Source organism: Maniola hyperantus, chromosome 1 (genome assembly GCF_902806685.2).
Source record: "Maniola hyperantus chromosome 1, iAphHyp1.2, whole genome shotgun sequence".
Classification (NCBI taxonomy): domain Eukaryota; kingdom Metazoa; phylum Arthropoda; class Insecta; order Lepidoptera; family Nymphalidae; genus Maniola; species Maniola hyperantus.
In genome coordinates, this window is record NC_048536.1 from 12,458,775 (window position 1) to 12,485,361 (window position 26,587).

Genomic DNA, 26,587 nt, shown 5'->3' on the forward strand with positions numbered 1-26,587 from the left:
TACCATTTATCTACCTACTAATGTTAGTTACAATTACATGAATTTCAGTTGTGTATTGATGTATAATTTGGTATTTAATGATAGGTACATTAAACATATAAACTGTAGTTAATAAGTACTAACAGTATCATAATACGTACAAGGCAAGCAGATACATTGTTTCAAAACCAGATCCATTTTTAATAAAGGCGTACAACCCTATCTGTTTTCTAGGTTATGTGAAGTGAGACACATGCAGCCTACTCGAACACAGCGTGTAATAGATGTGTGATTCATGTAAATGTACCCTTAGCAAGTGTATTGTGGACTAATCTCGCCCGAGCACCCTCTGCCCCCACGCAATATGCCGGGCGGGGAGGCGGGCGCCATCGGAGAAAACGTGTAAACTAATTATGTACATTTTCGTAGCCACTTATTTACATAACCACGGGTTGAACCCCGCTTTCACCGATGAATATTTCATTTGTAATCTTTACTTTGACGGTTTAATATGACAGCTGTTGGTTTGTTTGGAGAAAACTTTTAATTTTCGTCGTTTTCTTCCGGGGCCACCTTTTGTGTGCGCGTCGGCGAACGCCTCGCTCCTATAATGATAGGTGATTGTCGTCATTTTTTTTTACAGGTAAACGCCTGTCAAACGTTTACAGAGTAGTTTAAACTGTAAAGCGTATAATTTGAATTTTGTTGTGTCGGGTTGTCTGGTAACTTTATGGGATATATTTTTATCTTTAACATGAGCTCTATTTAACTCTCATTTTTTGATAGGAAGGCGTGTAAGTGAAGCTGTTTTATATTTGATACGTACCTACGAGTACTTGATTTGATAAGTAAGTAAGAAGCTACATACCTAATAATATTAGGTATGTAAGGTTAAAGAAGAATATTAGGTATTAGTAGGTAGCATGTAGTAGGTACCGTTACTAATGTTTTCGTATTTATATATTAGGTATTTAATTTATATATTAGTACTAAAGGACGGGGCACTACGTAGCTGTACCTTTTCTCGAAGCGTTTCGTCGTATTTTCGAGCAGTCATAGCTTCGGTCTGCCTGACGCTGTATCACATTTATAACAATAAATAACAAATAACTGTACTTATAAGCACTGATTCTACAAACCCTACATCTTGGTAAAAAAAGTATGGCTTGGCCGTTTAATGTTCGTGAAACTATTACGTGACGTTTTTGAAGTTCATAAGGAAATATTTGTGTGACAATCACGAAATTGTATTGTGGGGCCATTTCGTCATTGTTGCACAAACTATACCGTATGGGCTTAAATGTTATATCAGGTAAAAATTCCATGAACATTAAACGTCCAAGCCATACTTTTTTTTACCATGATGTAGGGTTTGTAGAATCAGTGCTTATAAGTACAGTTATTTTTTATTTATTGTTATAAATGTGATACAGTCAAGAGCATTCAAGAGCTATACCTATACTTTAGACAAGACAAGTCCCAAGGGCACCACAAATCGAAGCTCAGCTAGGGGTTTGGCTCTACTAGAGATCTCATAACTTTTTAACGAAGAAGGCGTTGTGAACTTGTGAGTCTTGGCAACCAAATTTACATGAAATGTTTTTGGTGGGATACATATTAGGTACATATACAGCGTTAGGGCCATCAAGACTGACTGAAAATACGAATACTTATCTATTTATATTTTACGATTCGGTCAAAGGACTAGAGCGAACTTTCCAACTTTCTTCTTATTGTTGTATCGTTAGTAGTAAACAGGATATCAATAACTAAAGACTATTAGGGGTAATGAGTGAGTGGCCTGCGCTTCGCGGTTATTTATACCGCGCCTTCGCTGAAACTAATTTATGGGAGTAAGTACGCGGAAAATGTTTATGTACGCACTGCAGCCCTCCCGCACTCCGTTGACATCCGGTAGCCTCCCTATATGCATACCAGGAACATATTATGTAAGCGTGTAATGTGAAACGCTGCCTCAATTATTACTGATCAACATGGCTGAGGACACGCGAGCGATTTATGTAGCAATTTTCGTGTAATGATGCTTCCTATCTATAAGTACCTACTGTTGCTTTTAGAGAGATTGCTAGACGCAAATAAAAGCTAAACATGCATATTTAATAACTAGTTGATGAAAACCTCTAGTCTGCCTTTTCACTAGGTATAGGAAAATGCGTCGCGAGGGAATGTGTTTTTTGAGTTTCGTACCTCAAAAGGAAAAAAGGAACCCTTATAGGATCACATCGTTGTCTGATATTTGGGGAAAAATCTGAAAACCGTTAATTTGTGGTCACATCACAAAAAATAATTGAAAAGTGTTTTTTTATAAAGAATATTAGCCATGGCTCTTGACTAACATTCCCTTTTTCCTCTCCAATCAAGCGTGAAGCTTGTGCTAGGAGTAGGTACGACAATGGTGCAACGGGTGGGGTTTGAACCGGCGACCTTTCGCATTTCAGCCCACACCTTTATCCGTTGAGCTATTGAGGCTATAAATAATTACTATCTTCAACTTATAAAGTAAGATTACTATACTTACCAAGTGGGGTATCATATGAAATCATTTACCTGTTCATTCTAAAACAGATTTTTTATTTGTTTTTAAGCATAAGTAATAGTTTTTGATTTATCGTGCCAAATGACGATAAAATACGACTGTATAGTACAGAACCCTCGGTGCGCGAGCCTGACTTGCACAGTGCACTTGGCCGGTTTTTTTCTAGGTAGATGTTGCACATAATATATTGTGGGTTAGACTATTATTATGTAGGTATAGTTCGCGATATATTGAGATGGCAATCGGAGTATGAGGCGGAGGGACGCCCCGCACACCTGCACGTCTCTCGCGCTCGTTAGCGCGGGGGTTGTGCGGGTGTGTGGGGCGTTCCTTCCCCGATTGCCATTTCAACCCGTCGTCAATTAGCTAGTTACTAGTTACCCCTTTGATGTTGGACTTCGAGGAAATCGTCACCTCTGTTGCGTTAATATCTCGGCATTGTAGCACTTGTTGGCAGATTTAGAAGCTTAATAATATGTTGATTATTATGCTTGTTATCTGAGCGACGAACTTGTCTCTTTATTTTCTTTTACATGTAGCGTCTTTATTCCGACGATAGATATGATGTTTTCATTTATTAAGTGTGTAGGCGTGCTATTTACATTTTAAATATTACTACTGTCTTTTATTATGTATTTTATTTTTGTATGAGGAGTATGAAACTAATTTGTTATCATATCAGTCGGTTATGCGCTGGGTAAGCAACGTTTTGTAACAAGTCCGTAACCGTAAGACTTTGGACGTCCGAATAGTGCCATTTTGTTTCCGTACCTTGGAGAGCACGTTAAGGTGACGCAGTACGCTCGACCGAATTTGGCGGCGCACGTGGATAACCTGTTTGCTTTTCACCTGACATTCTATGAGAAAAGTGAGAAGCACGATGATTTTCACCGAAATCAAACGCGCGAGAAGGGTTTAGAAAAATTTATTTTAAAAAATAATACAAAATGTATGTTAGCAAAGTAAAGATATTTCAACAATTAAATAAATAAACTATGTGTTATATTAAATTGTTTTAGAATTTTCACACTCCTAATCTTATTTATTTACGTCCAAAGTTGTCATGAATTTAGTGTTAAAATAGGAGTATTTCGAGGCTCGAAACTTTAAAATTAATATTTTTTCAATGTTTTATAAACCTATATATATAATGGCAAAACAAACCGATGTAATACTTAGTTTTGAGCGTAGATACAATATCAAATGTAATGTAGTAGGTAATTAAGTACCCTTCTATGTTTGTATGAAGAAAGCACCGAACTGCGCCCTCTTAAGCCGTCAATCTTGTAAGTGGGTATATTATCAGTTATCACTAATATTTAAAATTCAAAATAGTCGCGTCGTACGCGGAAAAATCTAACCACATTATTATCCCAAGAAAACCATGGCCATTAGAGGTAGGTATGTGTTTAATGGAAAAGGGTGACGACTGACGACCCTCAATAAATGAGGAACATGGCGATTGGTAGGGTAAAGAAGCAGATGCGTGCAGCTCTTAGAGGCATAAAGGCACTGCTTACCCTAGAAATACCTTAGGTGAAATATTTCAATGGCCGTTACTATTTATGACTAATACCTATTTACCTACCTTATTAATGCCTATCCTGCATGCCACTATAGAGAAGAATACTTTATCTGTAGAATAGAATATAATATATTTTTATTCAAGCAAATTTTTGTGCCAGTGCTTTTGAACTCGTTTAATTTACCACTGGTTCGGAATGCCGTTCCTACCGAGAAGAACCATAAAGAAACTCGGTGGTTGCTCTTTTCAAGTGATCAAAACTACCATACTGTACAAGGAATTGCAGCCTCATGCATTGCTGGAGCGAGTCAATGTTCAGTGATCAGTAGTAGCGCTGTATATAATTATTATAAATGCACAAGCTTCTTCTCGGTAGGAAAGGCATTCCGAAACAGTGGTTCATTTGACGAATCAAAAGTATCTACTTGTAAAAGTAAAATTTACTTATTTATTTAGCTATCAAGCTACTGGCTATGTACATCGTCGGGTAGGTAGGTAGGTACATCAACGTCTGGCGGGAACGTGCCCTATGTCTGCGGCTGGTAATGTCGTCGGTGGGGGGCGGTGGAGGCGCACGTAGGGGCTGTTAAACGCGACATGTCAGCGAGGGTGGAGCCTCCTCCAACCTGCGATGGAGGACCATTGATTGTGTCATGACCTTGCCTCTTCATTGTTGGATTACACTAACCATTTTCAGTAGAAATTTTGATGGCGATAAAAGTTAAAATTGTCTTTTATCAGGCCTACAATTACTGTTTAACCACAGGACAGGTTGCTGGAATTGTGTGAAATAGTAAAGGAAGCAGATACCTGTGGCGTCGATTTAAAAAAAAAATAGGTACATCACTAAATACTAATATGCACTTACATGCCATAGAAATAGCAAAAAATGTCTACGAAAAAACGCACCGCATTGAGAACCTCCTTCTATATGAAAGTCGGTTAAAAGTTTTTTATGTGAGTAAGAATAAGCATGCGCACAAAATAATCGTACCTAGGTACTTACGTAGCTAATAGGCTTATTGCTATTATGAACACAAACATAATAATAGGTATGTAGACGCAAATGGCGCGAGGGCTGCATGTAACGCGTTTTTCAGTAGATGCCTACTGTAAAAGCAAATGACATCGGCAACACTTGCGTAGGCCTAGGCATTGGTACTGATTCTGAGCACAACCTAATTTTAGAGTATTCGCATCCTCTTCTTACTAATGTAATATGAAAAGGACAGACGCAGTTTGACAGTTTTAAATTTAATTTTTAGATGGTAAAACCCGTGATTTTAGCGCACAGTCGCGAGCCTATACTGTTTAAATTTGTAGCGTGCACTAAAATTTAGAGTCTTTAAATGTAAAGTTCATGTTCTGTCCCTTTTTAGCATTGTTAAACAGAAAAGGATGAGGAGGATTACTCTAAATGTAGTTTAGAGGAAGACAACGGAATCGGTGCCGTTTCGTTAAATGCAATCAGCTTTACACTTCTAAAACATAGATACAATTTCGGCTTTGTAGAGCATTGTTTCTGTCACTCATTCCTATATGACGTTTTGTCGGTCTCAACGACAGGGACAACGCTCTACAAATCTGCTATCTCCTTCTAAAGTTCAATGTACATTACTTTCGCCCACGTACTGTACTTAATTTGTCCGGCGTTTCTGGCTGGCTGGCTAGACCTGCTGGAGTTAGGTTGTTCATTCGTATCATGATTTCATTGTCAGTTCGCGATAACAAGGTCATATGAGCCTTCTTACGCATTTCAGCGAGAAGCTACTTATTTACCTTTTAAGTACCTTTTAAGTTATAAAGGAGAAATAAATTATACCACTCAATTCGCTGTTTCAATACAAAAAGGACACAAATCTAAATAAACTAAGTCAGTGGAAAAAAAATTGGATTTAAGCATTTATTTGTTTGAGTTGTGTCTGATTATTCTATTATTTATCATAGCTTAAGCAAAAAGGGCTAATGTGCTAATATCTCTTTCAAGGCAACACTTATAAAATATCTATATACCTGTATCATTAAATGCAGATTTAGAATACGCTTTTAATGGTAGGTATAACATGCGTATATTTGAATAAAGAGCACAAAGCTATAGACAAAAAATAAATTTCAAAACTTTGAATTGTCCTGTAAAAAAGTGTTTTTCGGTTTGTATCCCTTTTTGTATTGAAGCAGCGAGTTATGGACAAGCATTCCATTCCACTATAGAATCAACGCGTAGGTAAGCCTTAATATGATTCCTCGATTTGTTTAAAGTTACGCCTCACCGTACAAGTGCGAGTTTACGCCGTCTCGCAACCAAAACAAAAACATCCTAACTATAGACTGCACGCATTGTGCTAGCCCTAAACGTCACAGTTTAATAATATACCTATTTATAACCTAACAGGCCCCGATTACGCCTGCAAAAGCCGCGGTTATTAGCAATTTTGTATCATTAGATAATAATAAATGACAATGTGTTAATGTAGAAACACTAAGGATTCTTTATTTAAGGAGATTTTATTCTGTAGAATGCAACCTAATGGAAGGTCTGAAAATGCAGGCACATTTTAATTTACTTTCATAACCCTTGCACCTTTATAACCCTTTATCAACATGACATTCCTGCCTACGAGATGCAGATAATTTTTGAATTTATTTGAAAGTAGGTGTATATGTATCTATATAATTCATGGTTTACTTTCAAATAAATTGTACATAAAAGTAATTTGTTGCGTAGGTACATACGGAAGCAGTGAAACTTCTTTGGTTTTACATATCTAGAACCTCCTAATACTTCTATCTACACAGCGGTAATTTTTTTCAGTTTCCTTTTGCCGATTTTACAAACCTGCAAAAATTTTGACACGTGGCTAAAGCCACTGGCATAGGTCTGTAAGTTACAGTTATTTCCGTCCTATGATAATAATTTCATTAAAATAATCTCGGTCTAATCTTTCTTACGTGGATAAAGAAGTTTCACTTCAAAAAATCTTAGCAGTAGCTCTACGTGGTGTAAAGCTTTTGCAGTACAACCTAAATTTTAATTCGGGATACATACCAATGCTAGAAAAACCTGTGAAAAGGGGTTAGTTTCATATTTTGATTCATAGCTAAATGATTGCAGGTACTTAAGTAGTTTTTTAATATGTTATATACCCCGTACCCCGTGTCTCCTATTTACGTGCGGTCGCAAGAACGGCGTGGAGTAAAGGAGATAGTTTTGGCAATATTATCACCAACTTCCCAATATCAGTGTCGACTTGCGAAACTCTGCGCCAAGCAACGAAAACACAGGTGCGACTCTTGAACACAGGCGCATCTATGTAAATTATACCTATATTCCTGAAACTTACCCTGAAACTGACGGCTGTGGGCAAAATTAGCGAAGCTTCGCTGCAATTAACTTAGGTAAAGTTGTGTAAGCTTCTTTTTTTACAAGAATGGAATGATATTATATCTTTTATCACCTAAATCAGTAAATAAAAGCCGGCAAGAAATATTGTTAATCGACCTTTAGAATGAGGTTTTGGCTTTGTAGAGTGTTGTCTCTATCACTCAAACCTATGTGACGTTTTGACGGTCTCAACGACATCGACAGAGACAACGCTCTACGAAACCGCTATCTTTTTCTAAAGGTCGATGTACAATATTTTCTGCTCGTACTGTGTCGCTCCGAGTATGTGTGTGTCACACACACAAGGAAACGTATTTGTCTTCACTTTTTTAAATTACAATTGTGTGGGCTTGGCCCATCTGTAGTTTTATAATATATCTATGGCTTTATCGTCGAATACTTGTATCAAAGCTTTTCGTATAAAAAAGTAAGCTCATTCGCCGCCCGAAATAGGTATGCAAAATACGCAGCGCAATGTGACACCATTGGCGCACTAAAGGCAACACAAAACGAGCAAAAGGCTTCGGAATTTCGCACAGTGCTGGGCGGATGCCGATCGTCTGCGATTTCGTCGCTTCTGTCACCATTGCTTTACAAAGCGTTTTGTTTCAAGATTCCGATTAGTCTCTTTGTTTTTTTTGTAGACACTCCTTTGTTTAAGTAGGTAGGTCTGTACGTATTATAGTTATTACGTGTATGTGGTTCAGAAGTGTAGAGATATTTTATGGAATTGCTTTTGAGCTTTTTCACGACAAACTTTTATTAAACACTGTATTTTTAGTTAAAAAGAAAATATGCTCACATTAACTATTATTTAAGGTTTCAACATGGTCAATAGTCATTAATTAGCATGATTTTGCAACGAGTCAAAATCTAAATTTATTTATTTCATGTAGGACAGACTAGTGTTGTGCTTATGCTACGTCTGTAACTCGGCCGCCAGCACCCGTACGTAATACTACCGAGAAAAACCGGCAACCGGCCGGCAAGAACCTCAGCAATTACCTACTTACTCTTTTCAAATATTATGTTAGCACTGTACCTAATAGGTATTAATATTAATTCACGACACCATCTTGTGGGCAACTGAAAGCTCAGCCAGTCGTTTCTATGGCAATTAATCAATCCATACTTCTATAGGTACCTACCTACTGATATAATAAATTCGAAAGTGTGCCTGCCTATCTGTCTGCTAGCTTTTTACGGCCCAACAGTTTAACCGATTGTGATGAAATTTGGTACAGAGCACCTGTGGTACAGATTTAGCTTAGGTATATACCGGGGAAGGACATCGGCTACTTTTATCCCGGAAAATGAAAGAGTTCCCATGGGATTCTCAAAGGCCCATCCGTTTAACCAATTTATATGAAGTTTGGTACAGTTAACTTGTATCCCGAATATTCAAAGTTCTCACGAGATTTTTAAAAACCTAAATCCATGCGGACGAAGCCTCGAAACCTTCTTGATTTGCATGTAGGCTACATGCATTTTTGAATTTTGCATTAAAATAATATGAAAACAAAGTAACCATGCCATATTACAAAATATCCCTTGATTACCATGCCGCTAAGTAAGGGTTAGAGCGCACTGTGTCATTGCCTCACCACGCAATTAAAATTATACGCCTAAGTAATATTTGTTTAAAATCACTAATTATGCGCCCTGTAATAAATACTTACATGCAACATCTGCTGCGGTAATGGCTTTGTATTGCATTGTAGATATGTTTTATTTGCTACGCGCGCCGCTCCAACCTTATAATTTGCTGTTCGTGTGAACATGGCTTTTACGTGTACGGAATGGAATTTTTATTAAAATAACTATTTGTAATTGAGTTAGGGGTTAGGCTTTCAGGACATGTTAAAGACTACGTACCTATACCTTATGGAAAAATAGACTAAGTATAGGCACCTTATACTGCCAAGAACACTTGACGACTACACTTGAAAAGTTGTGGGGCGTACAGAACATAAGGCAATCTGAGCTATCTCGTATATTATGATGGGCGCCATAATAGGTATATTCAATCAATCAATCAATCTGCCTGTTTGCGTCCACTGCTGGACATAGGCCTTCCCAAGAGCACGCCACCACACACGATCCTCCGCCTTCCTCATCCACCCACTTCCCGGTATATTATATAGCGACAATAGAAATACATTCTCTGTGAAAATAGGGTATTTTACCCTTTTTGAAAAGTGTCTTAATTTGATTCTAAAGTGATATTAAACTACCAAAAATTTTTATTCGATCGATAGGTGCAATCAAAATGCATTTACCTTTTGCATGTTAAATTTGACCACGAAAACGCTACCCGCCATCTCTTTAGGTTCATAAGCTGTCATGACGTCACACGGATTGGTAAGCAACAGTGTTTTCTAATAGTTCTCTAAAGAGAAATACATTACAATTTCAATCCATGTGACGTCACAGTTGGAATCAACATGGCGGCTACGGTATCATGCGTTTTGGATAATAAGTATTTGTAGAACAGATTAAAAAAGTTTAAGGTGACGCAGTACGCTCGACCGAACCTGTTTGCTTTTCACTTGACATTGTATGAGAAAGGTGAGAGGCACGATGATTTTCACCGAAATCAAGGGTTTAGGAAAAGTATTTTTGAGAAAAAACTACTAGCTTTATGTCTGCAAAGTATAGTGATTTCAACTAATAAATAAATAAACTATGTCTAATGTTAAATTCCTTTACAATTTTCATACCCCTAATCTTATTTATTTACGCCCAAAGTTGTCATAAATTTTGTGTTAAAATAGGAATCTTTTGAGGCTCGTAACTTTAAAACAAATATTTTTTTCAATGTTTCATATATCAATAAACCTAGATAATGACGAGATTAATCGATATAATACTTAGTTTTGAGCATACGATTATCAAATAATGTAGTTATTACTCTCCTACGTTTGTATGAAGAAAGCACCGAACTGAGCCCACTTAAGGCTTAGAAACGATAGGTAGAGATTCTCATCATTCTTCTTACAGCATTAAAGTTTCAGTGTCATTTTCCCGTCACGGGCGCCGTCTCGTGATGGATGAGTGTGACACGTCAAGCGACTCTGACGCGCGACTCGGTCACGACTTGTCGCCTCGCATCCTATGCGTTTGAAACCCTACACCGGCTTCTGTAGCACGCCGTGATTCACTGTCGGATGCATCGTTTAAGTTCATTAGTTAATTATTCATATATTAAACTAACTACCTCTATGTGTACATTAAACTTTTATCACGTTTTTAACTTTTTACACTTTTATTTTTTTTATTCAGATACAAGTTAGCCCTTGACTGCAATCTCACCTGGTGGTAAGTGATGATGCAGTCTAAGATGATAGCGGGCTAACCTGGAAGGGGTATGGCAGTTTTTATTAAACCCAACCCCTTTGGTTTCTACACGGTATCGTACCGGAACGCTAAATCGCTTGGCGGCACGGCTTTGCCGGTAGGGCTTAAAACTCGGACTAAACTAGGACTTAAATATCGTTTGTCATTTTTTTGGAAATGAGTTGCTTCATAAGAGCAGTTACGCCGATTACGCGCTGCCCTTCCGTCATCCGAGCTCTGTCCGTCATCCGTGAGAATACCAGGCGAATACCTACGACATTATGTCATAACGGATGTCGGACTCGGATTGGATGAGTGCGTAACCGCCGTTACGCACTCATCTAATCCGAGTCCGACAGCCGAGAAATATTTGTATGGTTGCTTATGATACAACTAAATAGAACTAAATTAGAACAATATAATATCGTAAATATCGTATGTAGGTACAACTTGATATTGCGTTTCGATGCGATTACGGAGGAGGGCGTAACGGCGCCGACGTGTGAGTGACGAGATGACAAATGACCGCATGTCATCCGCAGTGATCCAGACTATAATAAGAACATTACACCTGTATAGTGCTTGCAGCACATCTCTACATATTCACCTTTACTAATACGTATAACCAAGTAAATGTAAATACGTAGAGCGAAAACCACACCGAAAGCAAGGTTGCAGGTTCTCGGTATCTCATAGATCTGGAGTCAGGAGGGTACCTATAGTACGCGACAGGTCAAAATGGCTTTCAGATGCAATGCAAAGGTTTTACCTGAAAGATAGAGCGGAGGGGGGGAGGAGGTTTTTAGTCCGTAGGCCATTGTGGAGTCGGGCATGCCGGAGGCATCCATGAGGATTTCCCTCCTCCCCGAACGAAAAAAAAAAAAAAAGGTCAAAATGGCAATCGTGGAGAGAACGCCTCGCACACCCACACAACCCCCGCGCTAACCCGGTGCGGGCGAGCGCAGGTGACGTGCGGGTGATAAAAATCTGTTCTAGAATGTAAGTAGATACAGGTAAAGCCGTTTCCGGTATAATTATCTCACTGCGAAAATTGAAAAAACTATTTGTTCATGAACACATTTTAATATTTTTTTGTGATGTAACCAACCACAAATTCACGGTTTTCGGATTTTTTCCTTTACTTGTGCTATAAGACCTACCTACCTACCAAATTTCATGATTCTAGGTTAACGGGAAGTACCCGGACGGACAGACTGACAGACAACAAACTGATCCTATAAGGGTTCTTTTTTTCCGTTTGAGGTACAGAACCCTAAAAAGTACTTAGGAACACTAACTAGGAAAACTTAATTAAACCAAGAGATAAACTCAATGTTTGCCAGTAGGGCCAACTTTTGGCGCTTATTCTAACGTCAGGACTTCACCACCCAGCTTGGAAGCAGATTTAAAAATAAATTGTCTGCTAATTTCTTTCATTGCCTGTATTATCTGAAAAAGTGCCTATAGCAAAATGAAGATTTCCAATACTTATAACAACTCAGTAAAGTTTTTTCTGTGTTGGAATGTTTGAAAGATTGATGTGTATTAGTTGCTTAATGAGCTGACGGGGCGGGGCAGGGCGGATGGTGCATAGGGTGAAATATTGTCTTCTTGGGAGGTCCGAGTCGAGAACTCACCTAATTTTCGGTAGAAGGTGTTATGTAACAAATCAACAAATTCTTCTAATTAAACCCAAATATAAATCTTTAAGCGATGATCTAGCCTAGTGGTTAAGACGTCAGCCTCCTTTCGGGGAGTCCGAGGTTCGATCGCGAGCGCCAGGCATGAACTTATGACTTTTCAGAGTTATGTGCGTTTTGTTCTTGCTTCGAACCGTTGTAAGAAGTTACCTGAGAGCTCTCCATAATTTTCTCAAATAGAGAGATAGATATTTTATTAAAATAAACTTTTAAGTTTCAAGTAGGATACAGGTATTTTTGAATCGCCAAGAGAATCTACCTAACTACCACTATTTTGGAATACCATTTCCCAAAGATGTGTGAACTGGGAAATCCAAATCTGTCAATACGAACTTGGCTAGTGTGGTGGGCTAAGGGCCTTCTTTGCCTTATGATTAAATAAATTCTCATTATTAACCTTCTCTTATTAGGGTGGGCCTTCTTTGCCTTATGATTAAATAAATTCTCATTATTAACCTTCTCTTATTAGGGTGGGCCTTCTTTGCCTTATGATAAAATAAATTCTCATTATAACCGCATGTTTGTAGATTTCCCTACCTAAAAAACCGGGCAAGTGCGCGTTCGCGCACCGAGAGTTTCGTACTATACCTTAGTCGTCTTTTTCGACATTTTGCACGACAAATTAAAAAATATTATGCATAAAAATAAATAAAAATCATTTTTAGAATGTATAAAAATGTGTGTGTAAAGGTAAAAGCACTTTCAAAAATGATAGATACCCAACTTGGTATTGGTATAGTAACCTTACTTTAAAAGTTGAATAGGTACTTTGTTCTTGAACACATTTAATTTTTTTTTGTGTTGTAACCACAAATTCACGGTTTCGGATTTTCCCCTTTACTCTACTATAAGACCTACCTAACTGCCAAACTTCATGATTCTAGGTATTGATATAGGTATAGGTTAACAAACACGACAGACGGACAGACAGACAGACAGACAGCAAAGTGATCCTATAAAAGTTCCTTTTTTCCTTTTGACGCACGGAACCCTAGAAATCATTGGTAAGGCAAGTGATTTCGTAATCCGGCTCTCAGCCACTGGGAGGTCTAGTTACAAACTTCAATTTTCGACACTCGCACGATTTTGTCAATCGCACAGATCGTATCGCTGAGAGATCCGAGATAACTACCGAGCTTGTCACGGACCACTTACAAGTTCAGTTGGAGCATTGATTACTCTGTTGATAAGGAATACCGCTGTACTTTGTTGGTGATTTTTTAACACCTTGTTATTGTATTTATTAATAAAAACTACTTAGGAAGCATTTATTTTTTAATTGTATATAGGCGCTGTTGGATTTTTGCAGTTCTCTATCTTGTCTACTTGTTAGTTTTTATTTACACAAGATCAAATAGGCCAGGAACAATCACTATTCAATACCCATATTATCACTACCGAAACTACTTACTACCTACTATGTAGCTAAGTATAATTTCCATAGATTACGGTAGGTATGATCACCGTTAGACATGATATAACCCGTGACCATAAAATTAGCCTTAAGTGGGCCATTATTGATATGAAATATTCATCGGCCACCAGCGAGGATTGTTGTCACTCGGTATTTAATATTCAGCAACTAGCTAGGTAGCTATTAGCGCCATTTAAGCTAATGTTGATATGGTGATTGGAGGCATATAATCTTTTCAATTTAGAGCCTCAGTAGCTCAACGATCAACAAGCGGACTAAAATCTGAGAGCTGATAGCTTCAAACTCCATCCGTCGCGTTATAATTTGTCGTACCTGTACCTACTCCTAAAACAAGCCTTAATTGGAGGGAAAAATTGAATTTTAAGTAGGTACTAATATTATAGATGCGAAAGTGTGTTTGTTTATTGGTTTGACCGCAACGTATCAACGTGATTTTTTGCATGGATATACCTACTTATAGTTAAAGACAAGAGTGCAGGCTACATTTATATATTTCTCTCGGAATATCAAACAATTCCCACGCGATATTTAAAAACCTAAATAACGCGGACGAGGTCGTGGGCATCAGCTAGTTTTCATTCATCTTAGCTATGTTATACTATACAAAGTCAAGTCAAAGTCAAATTCAAATGATTTATTCAAAATAGGTAATTAATAACTCTTTTTGATGGTCAGATGTTGGATTTCTAAGATATAGTGGTGATAATTATTACGCAAACTTAAAACTAAAGCTACGAGGGTTCCAAACGCGCCCAGGTCTGAGAAGAGCCCACAACAAACTCAGCCGGGTATTCTACAAAATTATTGAAACTTATTAGAACTATCACAATCCCAAGCTTGCTATATTAGTTAAGTAGATCCCTTTTTACTGGCAGGTTTTAATGAAAAATAAGCTGTTTTAACTTGGATAAGCCGCATTTATGTCTCTATGACCTGCTCGCCCCTGGGTGTACTTCACAAGTTTTGCCGGGTCAGTTAAAATAGAGCGTGTTTGTTGCACAACTGTGCACATTTCTACAACATAGCTACGGGCTGCCACTCGGTTTTACTCACAGAGTTAGAAAAGCTAGATGCCGCATATACATCGAATAATGAATAGCAGCAATAAAAAAAGCGGTCAAGTGCGAGTCGAACTCGCACACGAAGGGTTTCGTACCAATGCGAATACAGATTGGCAGACTTCACACACTTTTGAGAACATTATGGAGAACTCTCAGGTGTGCAGTGCAGGTTTCCTCACGATGTCTATCTTTACCGTAAATGCAAGTGATATTTTAATTACTTAAAACGCACATAACTTTGAAAATATACAGGTGCGTGCCCGGGATCGAACCCTAACACTAAGCTATCAACGCTTTACAGGTTGTCGCAGTGCCCTTGAAGTCGGCAAAGACAACAAATAAAACCTATTTCTGACTTCTGCGAGTAATTCATTATTATGTGTAGGTACTAGGTAGGTACAGATTAAAATCTCTCAATTTAAATAAATAGCAAGTTAATGTTAATATTTTCATCAGTACAATTAAAGTTAACAACGTTATAAATATAAGGTATAATAATAATTAACATATAAAATTATATCTAACGATTATTACTGATTATATTGCCTTAGGCCGTAGACCAACAACGTGACCATTCTATAGAACGAACCAGCTTACCACAACCGCATAAGTATTTCTGCTGAGTAAATTGATCAAGTGATCATTTCAAAATGCGAAAATAAATAATTAAAATCAAAAAGTTAACGTTTATATTGATGGTTGCCTCAAATCGCCTGAATCCTTATCAAGTGACTACAAAATGGAGTATAAGACAGTGTTTAAAAATACATTGGTTTTTCATTTTGAAAAACAGCACTGACCTCTACTAACAAAAGTACGCTCGAATTGCAATTTCCGACCGATGTTACTGAAGAGACATTTGTCAACACGGTATAAACGCGAAGACCATATTTTGAAAGTATGATACGCTCAGGTGGCCGCTTCGAATCGATTTTGACCGTTAATGTTTTTTATTTTTCAAGGTAGGTATTCCAATGTAGCGATCAATTATATTGTGTCGGTGTTCGTGTAGACCGGTGGAGGACCACTTTGGGCAGATTTTTTATCACAGCGCGCAATGGTGTTTACAGGCGGGTTGAGTCGCCATATTTACACTTAAAGCCTCAAGTGTGCTAATGAGCAAAACACGCGCCATCTGTCGCTAATCAACGAATGGAGTAAATGAAATCGGCGGCAATATGGCGGCGGCGTATAATTGCTAATAATAAAGCGCTTTCCTGTATAATTAGACGTGCGCTGATTGGCTGTCGGGTATCACGATGTGATAACATTGCGCTAATGTTTGCGGCTGCCTTGTCCCCTGAGCTCTGAAATAATACAGTCACCATTAGAAAGATTTTATATTTTTATATATTTTATGGAACTGCCGAACTAGCTGTTGCCTACAAAAGATGACGTGCTGGAATTGGCTTCTTTTAGCCGACTTCCAAAAAGGAGGCAGTTCTCAATTCACTGCGGTTTTTTTTAAATTTCATATGTTGTGGAGGCAAAATATTTTTCCAGGATCAAACAAGGGCTTGTTTGTTTTCGGGATACAAGCTTTGCGGACGCAATCATTTACGCATTATGACTTTTACGGTAAAAGCCACATTTGTTCAAACTTTACTAGTATCTAGGTAATAGTTTAGCTGTACAGTTCATCATCATCATCATCAACCTATCGCTGACTCACCACTGAGCACAGTCTCCTCTCAGAATGAGAAAGAATTTGACCTTAGTCTAACACGCTAGCCAAGTGCGGGTTGGTAGACTTCACACACCTTTGTGAACATTATGGAGAACTCTCAAACATGCAGGTTTCCTCACTAAGTTTTCCTTCGCGTTGTAAAGCAAGTGATAGGTACAATTGCTTAAAACGCGCATAGCTCCGAAAAGTTGTGTCCGAGATCGAATTCCGGATCTCCCGACTAGGAGGTCAACGTCTTAAACACTAGGCTATCACCGCTTTTGTAGAACTTACTTTTGGTACATTCAGCTACCACTAAGAAAACTGCCCAGGTTTAAATAAAAATTTCATTTTGTGAAGAGTTGCTTTACAGTGCAGGTTACCCCGGCCCCGTTCCCACTTGTAGTTTGTCGCTTGATGTTCCAGTGGCAGTACATTTTGACACAAAATCGGTTTTCGACAAGTGTGAATAGCTTCATATAAAATGATCTGCCACTGGAACATCCGATTTAAATCCGGGCCCAACAAACGACAAGTGGGAAAGGGGGGCTAGTGAAGCAATAATAGCACGTGAAATTATAGCAGTTCTTGGCGCATATCGTCTTAATTAGAGGCGGGCTTGCGAGGCCGAGGTGCAAACTCGTCAATCATTGTTTCCATGCGCGCGCGACGGCTTGATGCATATCCTCAACGCGCTATTGCACGGCTCTCGGCCATGAATCCTTGTCATATTCCTTTTATTAGGAATAGCCATTTATAGAGTTAGCGTTTCTTTTCTCGAGAAAGATTATTACCATTATTCTCTTAATTTTATTATCAAAAAAATCTCCCTTTTGCCTGTTCTTGTGAAACACGCCTTTGGTCTTCTCCAAGTCGAAAGTGACTATAATAATTTCTTGAGGTATGAGGTATGAGGTACTCCTAGCAAAAGCCTGACGCTTAGTTGGAGAGGAAAGGGGAATATTAGTCATTTAACATAGCTAATATTCTTTAAAAAAAATCACTCTTTTTCTTTAATAAAATAAGGCCCTAACTAATACAAATTTACACACTTGCACTGGTTACACATGGCTTATAGATATGTTTTTGTCATACATTCAACTTGCATGAATGAACTATGAAGTATAAGCAGTGTGTAATATTTTTATCAGTAAATGCCAAATTTTTATCGGTAGGTATTTTATGCGGTATTACATAAGAGATACTAAGTACCTATTCTAGATAATTTTGTATGATTATACTAGATTAATAAAATATGCAGTCATAATTTAGGTACCTCTCAGGCTACCATACATCATGGCTACATCTTAATCCAGTCCAAAGGCATTCACTTTAACAATGTCATAACAATAACGAGGCGCTGTAAAACGGTCACCCCTTATTTCTGTCTTCGGTGTCTGCTCATTAAAACTGGTGTACGTCTCGTGGTCCTTTTGCTGGCACTCGCTTTCCCGCTAACTTTTGGGTGGTAGAATGATGGACGACGTCGGTGGCCATATATCATTGGAGCAATATATATCAATGTGCGAGGAGTGTCGCCATTAACGCACGCTTGCAATTGCCCGTATGCAAACATGCGCTAGATATCTAAGGGAGATCGCACACGGCTGTTACCGTTAAATCTGCAAATTTTGCTATACATAAGTATAAAAAATACCAGTGCCGTCTACGGTCTCTACTGGCAAAAATGCGGGTGTAGAAATCACGTCAGCATCGACACAGACACTCCACATGCGCACCACACACCCCACACACCCCACCCACGCTCCACACTTGCACTACTCATACTCCACACGCGAACCACACACGAAACACACGCAACACAGACGCAACACAACGCACCGCGACTCCCCACACAAGCACGCACACGGCCCACCCACGCCACGCAAAATCACGCAAACAAGAGTCGGTTTCATTGGAAATAAATATTCTAAATGAGATGTAGTACGTAGGTACCTAAGTAAATTCATGTAGTAAAAACCAAAATAAGAATTTGTAAGATTTATACACGTTAAGACCTATTCACACTTATTTTTTATAATTTTTTAGTGTTTTACCTATACTTCAAGGAAATTACTAAATAATTTTAAATACATATCAAAAATTGCCGAGTTGGTCAAGGCATCGGGCGCGAACCCAGAAGATGCAGGTTCGATTCCTGCCGGTTACGCAATTTTTGATATGTATTTAAAATTATTTAGTAATTTCCTTGAAGTGTAGGTAAAACACTAAAAAATTATAAAAAATAAGTGTGAATAGGTCTTAACGTGTATAAATCTTATAAATTCTTATTTTGGTTCTCTCCAGATCTTGTACTTACGTAAAATCATTAGAACGCACATTGCCAACGACCGACGACGGTTTGCTTTTATTGTGCATTCAGCATTTACTGGCCATGTTATGACCGCGAAATGGAAAGATACCAATAGAAAATGTTTACCAATCAAAATTGTATTGTAAATATACAACAATCATTGCTAATAGTGCGCTATAAGCTTTGGTGATCGCGTATTCAAAGTGAACTTATGCCTGTCATGTTGTTTTTGGGTCACAAGTTTCGTTCTTCGTCGTACCTACTTAGAGCAAATTATTATCAATTGCGTTTGGCCATCTCAACGGGTACATAATGCTGACAAAAAGTGAGAGACCGCTACTCGGTGCTTCTCAGCTTACGGCAAAGATTTGTTGTTTCCGTTCTCGACGCCTCAATGACTACCATTTTATGTCGATTCGAAGATAGTGTTACACGCGCCCGCTACCGACACCACTTTTTGTGACACTTCTTTCTTTGTACAACGAGTTTATTATCTTTGATCGGTTTCTTTAACATTTCTATTTTGAAGCTCTGTTTCTCATTAGTTACTTAGTTCAAATTATTGAGTGTTTTGAAACCACCTCCTGTTTGAGTGAAAAAATGATAGCAGGAAACCGCAATGAGAAAGAATAGGGTAATAAGACGCATTACTTCAACCAACCACAAGCAATTTCAGTAAGAGTAAACAAAAACACACACCTATATAAAGAATGTCTCCGTTAAGAAGGGGAAGGGGAGCTACAGTAAGACTTAAGAGTCATAGTCGTATGAAGTGTACCACCTTGGAAGATATGGTTTTGTTTGTGGTTTTAGAAAATTGTTAGGGTATTTTAAACTTTATTGGCTCGAAGCATTGGTACATTTTATTGTTTTTTTATTCTAAATATTTATTATTGGTGACACCGCTAGGGTGAAGGGAAGTAAAACACTTTCTATCTTCTACAACCAATCAACTGACATGACAAAAATAAACCAAGAAATCTCTCAACGTAAATAATTCATCCTCCATACCTACTACTACTACTACAAATTTATTATTTATAAATGCGGAAGTGTGTCTGTCTGTCTGTTTGTTTGCAAGCTTTTCACGGCTCATCCGTATAACCGATTTTAACAAAATGTGTTACCAGAGATAGCTTGCATCCAGGGAAGGGTGTAGGCTACTTTTGTTCCCGAAAAATGAATGAGTTCCCCGGAATTTTTAAAAATATAAATCCACGCAGATGAAGTTGTAGCGTATAGCCATCGCATAGTTCAATATAAAGTAAAACTCTTAAAGAGACGGGTAGAGATGCAATTTATAGAACGTAATTTTAATTAGTTGCTATAATTTGCGATAACATAATATAAACTCTTAATGAGCAAAAGTCGATTGGTGCCGGTCTGAGCGAGCTATAATTATTCCAACTCAAGCAAGTAATTTTCGAATAATTGCGCTAATGTGAAAATGCACGCTTTAACATAACAATAGAACAAGGAAGCCGATAAAGAAGGAAAAAAACACACAAAACTGGTGGCTGGCCAAGTGCGGATTAACAGACTTCGCACACCTTTGAAAACATTATGGAGAACTCTCGGGCATGCAGATTTCTACTCGATGATGACCATTAATGGTTAAATTAGATCTTTTGCTACGTTTCGTGTAAAGCGAATTTCCACTCTTACAATTATAGGTACCTACTTAAGTGCGAAGATTCATTGTCCGTGAAAAATCGCCTATGAAATCACTATGACGAAAAAATATAATTAATCATTTCACCAAATGAAAATGATTGAAAAGAAGCAATAATGCCCATATATTTTACACTTTACGGATTTCATGATGAGACCTTGATCGCTCAGCTAATAACTAAATGATGCCCACGACTTCGTTCGCGTGGATTTAGGTTTTTTAAAATTCCCGTGGGATTTCTTTGATTTTCCGGGATGAAAAGTATGCCTATGTCACTCTCCAGGTCTTTAACTATACCCATGCAAAAAATCACGTCAATCGGTTGCTCCATTGCGACGTGATTGAAGGACAAACCAACAAACCAATAAACCAACAAACAAACCCACTTTCGCATTTGTAATAAGGGTTACTGATTCTTAACCATGTCGGTGTTTAGTTTAGATGTAAGTACGTTGAGGGAGCAAGTGTGCTAGAGAATAAAACAATTATTATTTTGACATACAGACGCATGTTCCCGACAGTACGAGTGTCCTTCGCGGGGTGTCGAGCGGAGGCGCGGTACGCGGTACTCCTGGACGTGGTACCTGTAGACGGCAAGCGGTACCGCTACGCCTACCACCGGTCCTCGTGGCTCGTGGCAGGCAAGGCTGATCCCCCGGCGCCTGCGAGACTATACCCACACCCTGACTCACCCTTCTCCGGCGACCAGCTACGCAAGCAAGTAGTTTCGTTCGAGAAGGTCAAGCTAACTAATAACGAAATGGACAAAAATGGACAGGTACTTTAGTCTTTCTTTTATATAAAAAAATATTTTATCAATTAACATAATTTTCACTTCAAAATCATCTTTCTCTAAAATTGTTTACCATGTATTTAATTTAGACCAAAATTGCCCTTTGTATCATTTAATTTAGAATAATATTTTAGGAGATATCACAAAGTTAAAATAATAACGACTTATTCTAATGTACGATTTTATCTCTAAAATGAGTTTTTTTCGTGGTCTTAAAAGAAACATACGTCAAACTGGTCATCTTCATCAACTAATAGACGTCCACTGATAGACATAGACTCTTGTAGAGCCTTCCACACGCCACGGTTTTGCGCTGCCTGAATTCGGTGGCTCTCTGCGAAGCGTTTAATGTCGGCTATCCACGTAATGGGGCTGTCTGCCAACGTTGCGCTTTCCAGTGCGAGGTTGCCATTCCATCACATTTGGAACCTAACATCTATCGGTTCATCGAACTATATATACCCTGCGCATTACCAATTCTGCGGCTGCTCTTGTACTCCTACGGATCTCCTCATTTCTGATATTCGGATCACGTAGAGAAATTGCAAGTTTAGCTCTCTCCACGTCAAATAAAAGAATTTTATTGTCATTAACATTAGGTATTATGCACTAATAACACAATTGTTTTACCTCCATAGTTGGTGCTGAACTCAATGCACAAATATCAGCCACGTATCCACCTGGTCCTGCGACGGGAAGGAGCAATCAACGCACCCATAACCGATCTCGAGCAAGAGGAATTCAAAACATTCGTCTTCCCAGAGTGCGTGTTCACCGCAGTGACAGCCTACCAGAATCAACTTGTAAGCACATTTTGCTACATAGTTGAAATGAGTTGTACAAACACATAAATAAGATGTCTACTATTTTATTTGGCTTCACCAGTTAGATATCATTCTATATCTAAAATAGATCAGAGGAGCCAAACGTCTGAAATCGCGGTGCGTTGTCGGCCGACTATCGACGTGTTCTATTTCTGGCACACTAATTGCATCTCGCTGAAAGGTATGTCCAGCTTGAACAAAGGGAGGTGGCACATAATTTTTTGAGTATCAAGCGGCCACCGCGGGCGATGCTGGCGATGGACGGGCCGTGCGAGTGACGAGCGCGCCGTGCTGATGATTAAAGTTTTCACCGAGCTAAATTTAGCTTGACTGGATTGTACAATCGGCTATTGTTGCTAATGTCTTTTGCTATCTAGGTTTCTTTTCTAAATTGGTTTAGGTCTGGGTAATTTTTTTAATGTGAAAATTTTTCAAGGCTACAAGTCAACCGTACCACCAAGTGACCATTGTACTTAATACACCTTTAGCATTATCCTTAACCTTACCTATAGACCTTGTCTGAAATAGAAGATTATTCATTTAACTAAACAACAACGAAATTGCCTTGCATTAAAAGTTCAAACGTCACTACGACGTCTTAACCACTACTCACTAGACTATCACTGCTTATAAGCAGTGATCCTAGGTTTGGGTGATTTCGTATGCGGAACTCTGTCAAGGCTACAATCCACTACATTACCTTCAAACAAAACCGTACCACTAAGGGTTCATAGTATTAATTATACACCTCTAGTATTTTCCAAAACTGCCTCACTATAAAGATGTCTATAAACACGAGCGGAGTGTCGAAAATGTTAATACATCTAATAGAGAGAGAGCCAGCACGTGCCAGACCTTCGTTATTTAATAAAAGCTGAAAGTTTCTCTGCGTATTATCCCCAACACTGGGAAGAACGTTTGTTAGGCTCATGGTGGCTTTGGGAAATAACAGGTAATAAAGGTGTAAAAATCTAACGTCAAAGTATAAAGTCTAATTTTTAACCCCCGACCCAAAAAGAGGGGTGTTATGAGTTTGACTTGTGTATCTGTGTGTTTGTGTATCTGTCTGTGGCATCGTAGCCCCCTAAACGAATGAACCGATTTTGATTTAGTTTTTTTTTTGTTTGAAAGGTGGCTTGATCGTAGATTGTTCTTAGCTATAATCCAAGGAAATCTGTTCAGCCGTTTGAAGATCATCAGCTCTTTTCTAGTTTTCTTATTAGATTTTTTAATAAGACCGGTTATTACCTAATATTCGACCAATACATATTAGTATCAGCCAGATTCTAATAAGGCGATGCACTGACATGGCAATACATAGTGGGCATATATTAAATTTATTTACAAACCATTTTAAGCTATTTTGGACCCTCTGAATTTTTATAAAATAGCGAAGGTCTGACACGCGCTAGGTCTTAGTCCATAAGAGCCAGCAGAGTGCAGACACGGTCACAAGCGTTCCCGCTCTCCGCTCCGCCCGTAAGCCCACCCGTGTCTGCACGCTACATGTGTCGCCACGAGCAATTAATTCCCTGTCACAAGAGCGTTTGGGCGTCACGGCTCCTCGTTTTGTTCCTCCGTGTAGTAATTAGGACGTTTTGAGGTTCATAAAGGAAGCGTTACTTTATATCGACAACGCGGTACATAAATCTTCATTCGTTCGTTAATTAGATGTTTCGTTTCGTGCGCTTTAAAATGTGGATTCGGAGACGAGTTTGGACAATTTGTAAATTATTACACGTATCGCAATTTAGTGAGGTGGACTCAGACTTGGTTATTTTAGATTTGATGGTAGCTTTAGAAAAGTGGATTTAATTCTGTAAGTAGGTACTTCTTCTTGGTTTGTAGCTTTCAGAAAAACGACTTTTAAAATTAGGAATTTATTTAGTTAGGTTCGCAAGGAACCATAAGCTTCATCATCAATAAAACTGCCTTACTTTTATGCTATACGTCATTATTTAGGTAGATAGTTAGATACCTACCACCAGGTGAAATCGCAGTCAAGGGCTAACTTGTAACTGAATTCCAAGATATATAGATAGGTATCTTCTAACTTATTAGGAAAATGAAAGCATTTGAGAGCTTTTGAATTCATCAGAATTTTCTTCCTCCTGAATCCTGATCCGTCCATCCAGTAGTCCCTGACGCTGGGACTTCGAGGTAGCGAGTCGCTGAAGTGCGGGTCTGGCCGGCGACCCTGGGAAGATGTCAGCTTGCTGTGGCACAACTGTATGAGGCCATATCAGGATATGTCCTCAGCACTCCACTATCACTGATATGACCACATATCCTGATCTCTCTCCAAAGATCGTGTATTAAAAACCCACCGGACAACAAAAAAACACAAATTTTTTTACACCCGTAACTTGTACCTACGACCTAAGTTTATACGTGTTTGTCACAATCATGTTATGTTGTTGATTTGGTGGTGCATAGAGCGTCAATTTGCTATAGTAAACGGCCACGCCTATGCGATTCGCAACACGAATGGCTCCCCGGAGCCGTATTATTGATATCCATTGATTCTAACGCGCCACGAGATTTACAGCTAACGCCTAATGATAGAACTATACGAATGGATCGGTTCTAAACAGAAATGATTAAGTACGCAACCATAGAACACTGAGAACTATGTGAACAGTGTTATTTAATCAAATTATTATTTTTCTTTTGACACCTAATTTTTCACTAGTTTTGACTGAAAGTACCTAATGTAAAGAAACTAAATAAGTAATGAAAAGAAACGATGTTCCAGATTTGAGTTAGAGTCTCTCGAAGACTCTTTTTTTTCTTTATGCAAGCTAACATACAATATAGGAAAGTATAAGCGCTGGATTATGATTTAACGGTGAAGGATAACATCATGAGGACACCTGTGATCTAAGAGTTCTCTACAATGTTCTCAAAGGTGTGTGAAGTCTGTCAATCCGCACTTGGCCAGTATGGTGGACTATACAGCCAAAACCCTTTACATTCTAAGAGGAGACCACTGCTCAATAGTGGGCTGGCGATAAATTGATAATGATAGGAAAAGTTGAGAAAAATAAACAAGAAGCAAGATCATGTAGCCCCAAAATAAAGAATCGAAAGAGACGTTGTCACTACTTGAGCGTTCAAGTGGTATCGAGTCTGGATCACGACAAGGCGGGCGGCGCGGGCGCACCGATTTGGCTAATGTCACAACTTCGTCAGGATTTTAATGCAGGATAAATTACAATATAGGGAAAGTTTAGAAAAATAAACACGAAGCAAGATCATGTAGCCCCAAAATAAATAATAATCCAAAAAGACTAAGTCACAACCTCAGAACGTTCAAAGTGGTATCGGGTCTGGATCACGACAAGGCGGGCGGCGCGGGCGCACCGATTTGGCTGACGTCACAATTCTGACAGCCCGAACATTTGTCGAACCAGATAGTGTCACTGATAACCCAATCCCTTACAACAATAAGAGCACACTTAGCTTGTTTGCACCTGCGCCGCCCGATATGTCTTGTGCCCACATAGGTTTCATTTTGACAAAAAAATATTGATAGAGTGTTTGGTCGTTTTACGTGATCAATCTGTGATGACATTTTTATTTTCGAACTATTATTGCTATTAGACTAATAAAAGGAAAAGCTTACAGTTATTTTTCTGTTATACAGCTTACGATTTCGTGAACTAAGGTGAAAATAGTGTTTTTGATGTTTTTTTTAAAGTCAATATAGTCCATTCCCATTGGCTCAAAAAATTGGCAAATCGGTCTGAAACCTCGGAGAAATCGGAATACCTACATAGAAAAAAACGCACTTAGCTCTCCGCCTTTTTGGAAGTCGCGTCGGTTAAAAATACCGAAATTAAATAAGTATGTAAAAAGAAAGTAGTTGGCAAGCATCCTAGGCCAAGGCAAGGCCTAGCAAGAACAGTCATTTTTATGGATAAACATGTTTTAAATCGTCGATCCGTCACGGCAGGTTGCCATCCGCGAGATTTTTTCTCCCGAAGGTAATCGATCATAACAAATTCACTAGTCATCGGCTATTAAAAAACGCATTGTGTATCGTAGACACGTAAACTCTTACAAACATTGTCACCTCACCCTGTGGTGGACACCAGGACAAAGGCTGGTTCACAAAATGAACAACGGAGTGGTGGGTGTAAAACGTTAAATATTGAAGCAGGTTCGATTTCCCGGGAAACCACCCCGCGGCGCGCCTCGGCGACGCGTAGTCTCACGCCGTGGCACAAAAAACACATTTCACATTTTTTTTCCTTTGAACGATCTTATCTCGTCTCATATCAGCGTCCCCTATGATAAAGCACCAATAAGATGTTATATTTTGAATCGATTAATATACATAC

The 26,587-nt window shown here is 38.6% G+C and overlaps 1 protein-coding gene across 2 annotated transcripts in view; it reads left to right on the top strand.

Annotated features, from left to right (window-relative positions):
• Positions 1-26,587, top strand: part of LOC117983911 (T-box transcription factor TBX20-like) — a 60,271-nt gene that overhangs the window by 18,889 nt on the left and 14,795 nt on the right. For both annotated transcript variants that reach the window (XM_034970556.2, XM_034970564.2), the window contains exons 3-4: positions 21,132-21,405; positions 22,059-22,223. In XM_034970556.2, the coding sequence (XP_034826447.1) occupies positions 21,132-21,405; positions 22,059-22,223 (439 nt within the window). The remainder of the gene's footprint in view (positions 1-21,131; positions 21,406-22,058; positions 22,224-26,587) is intronic.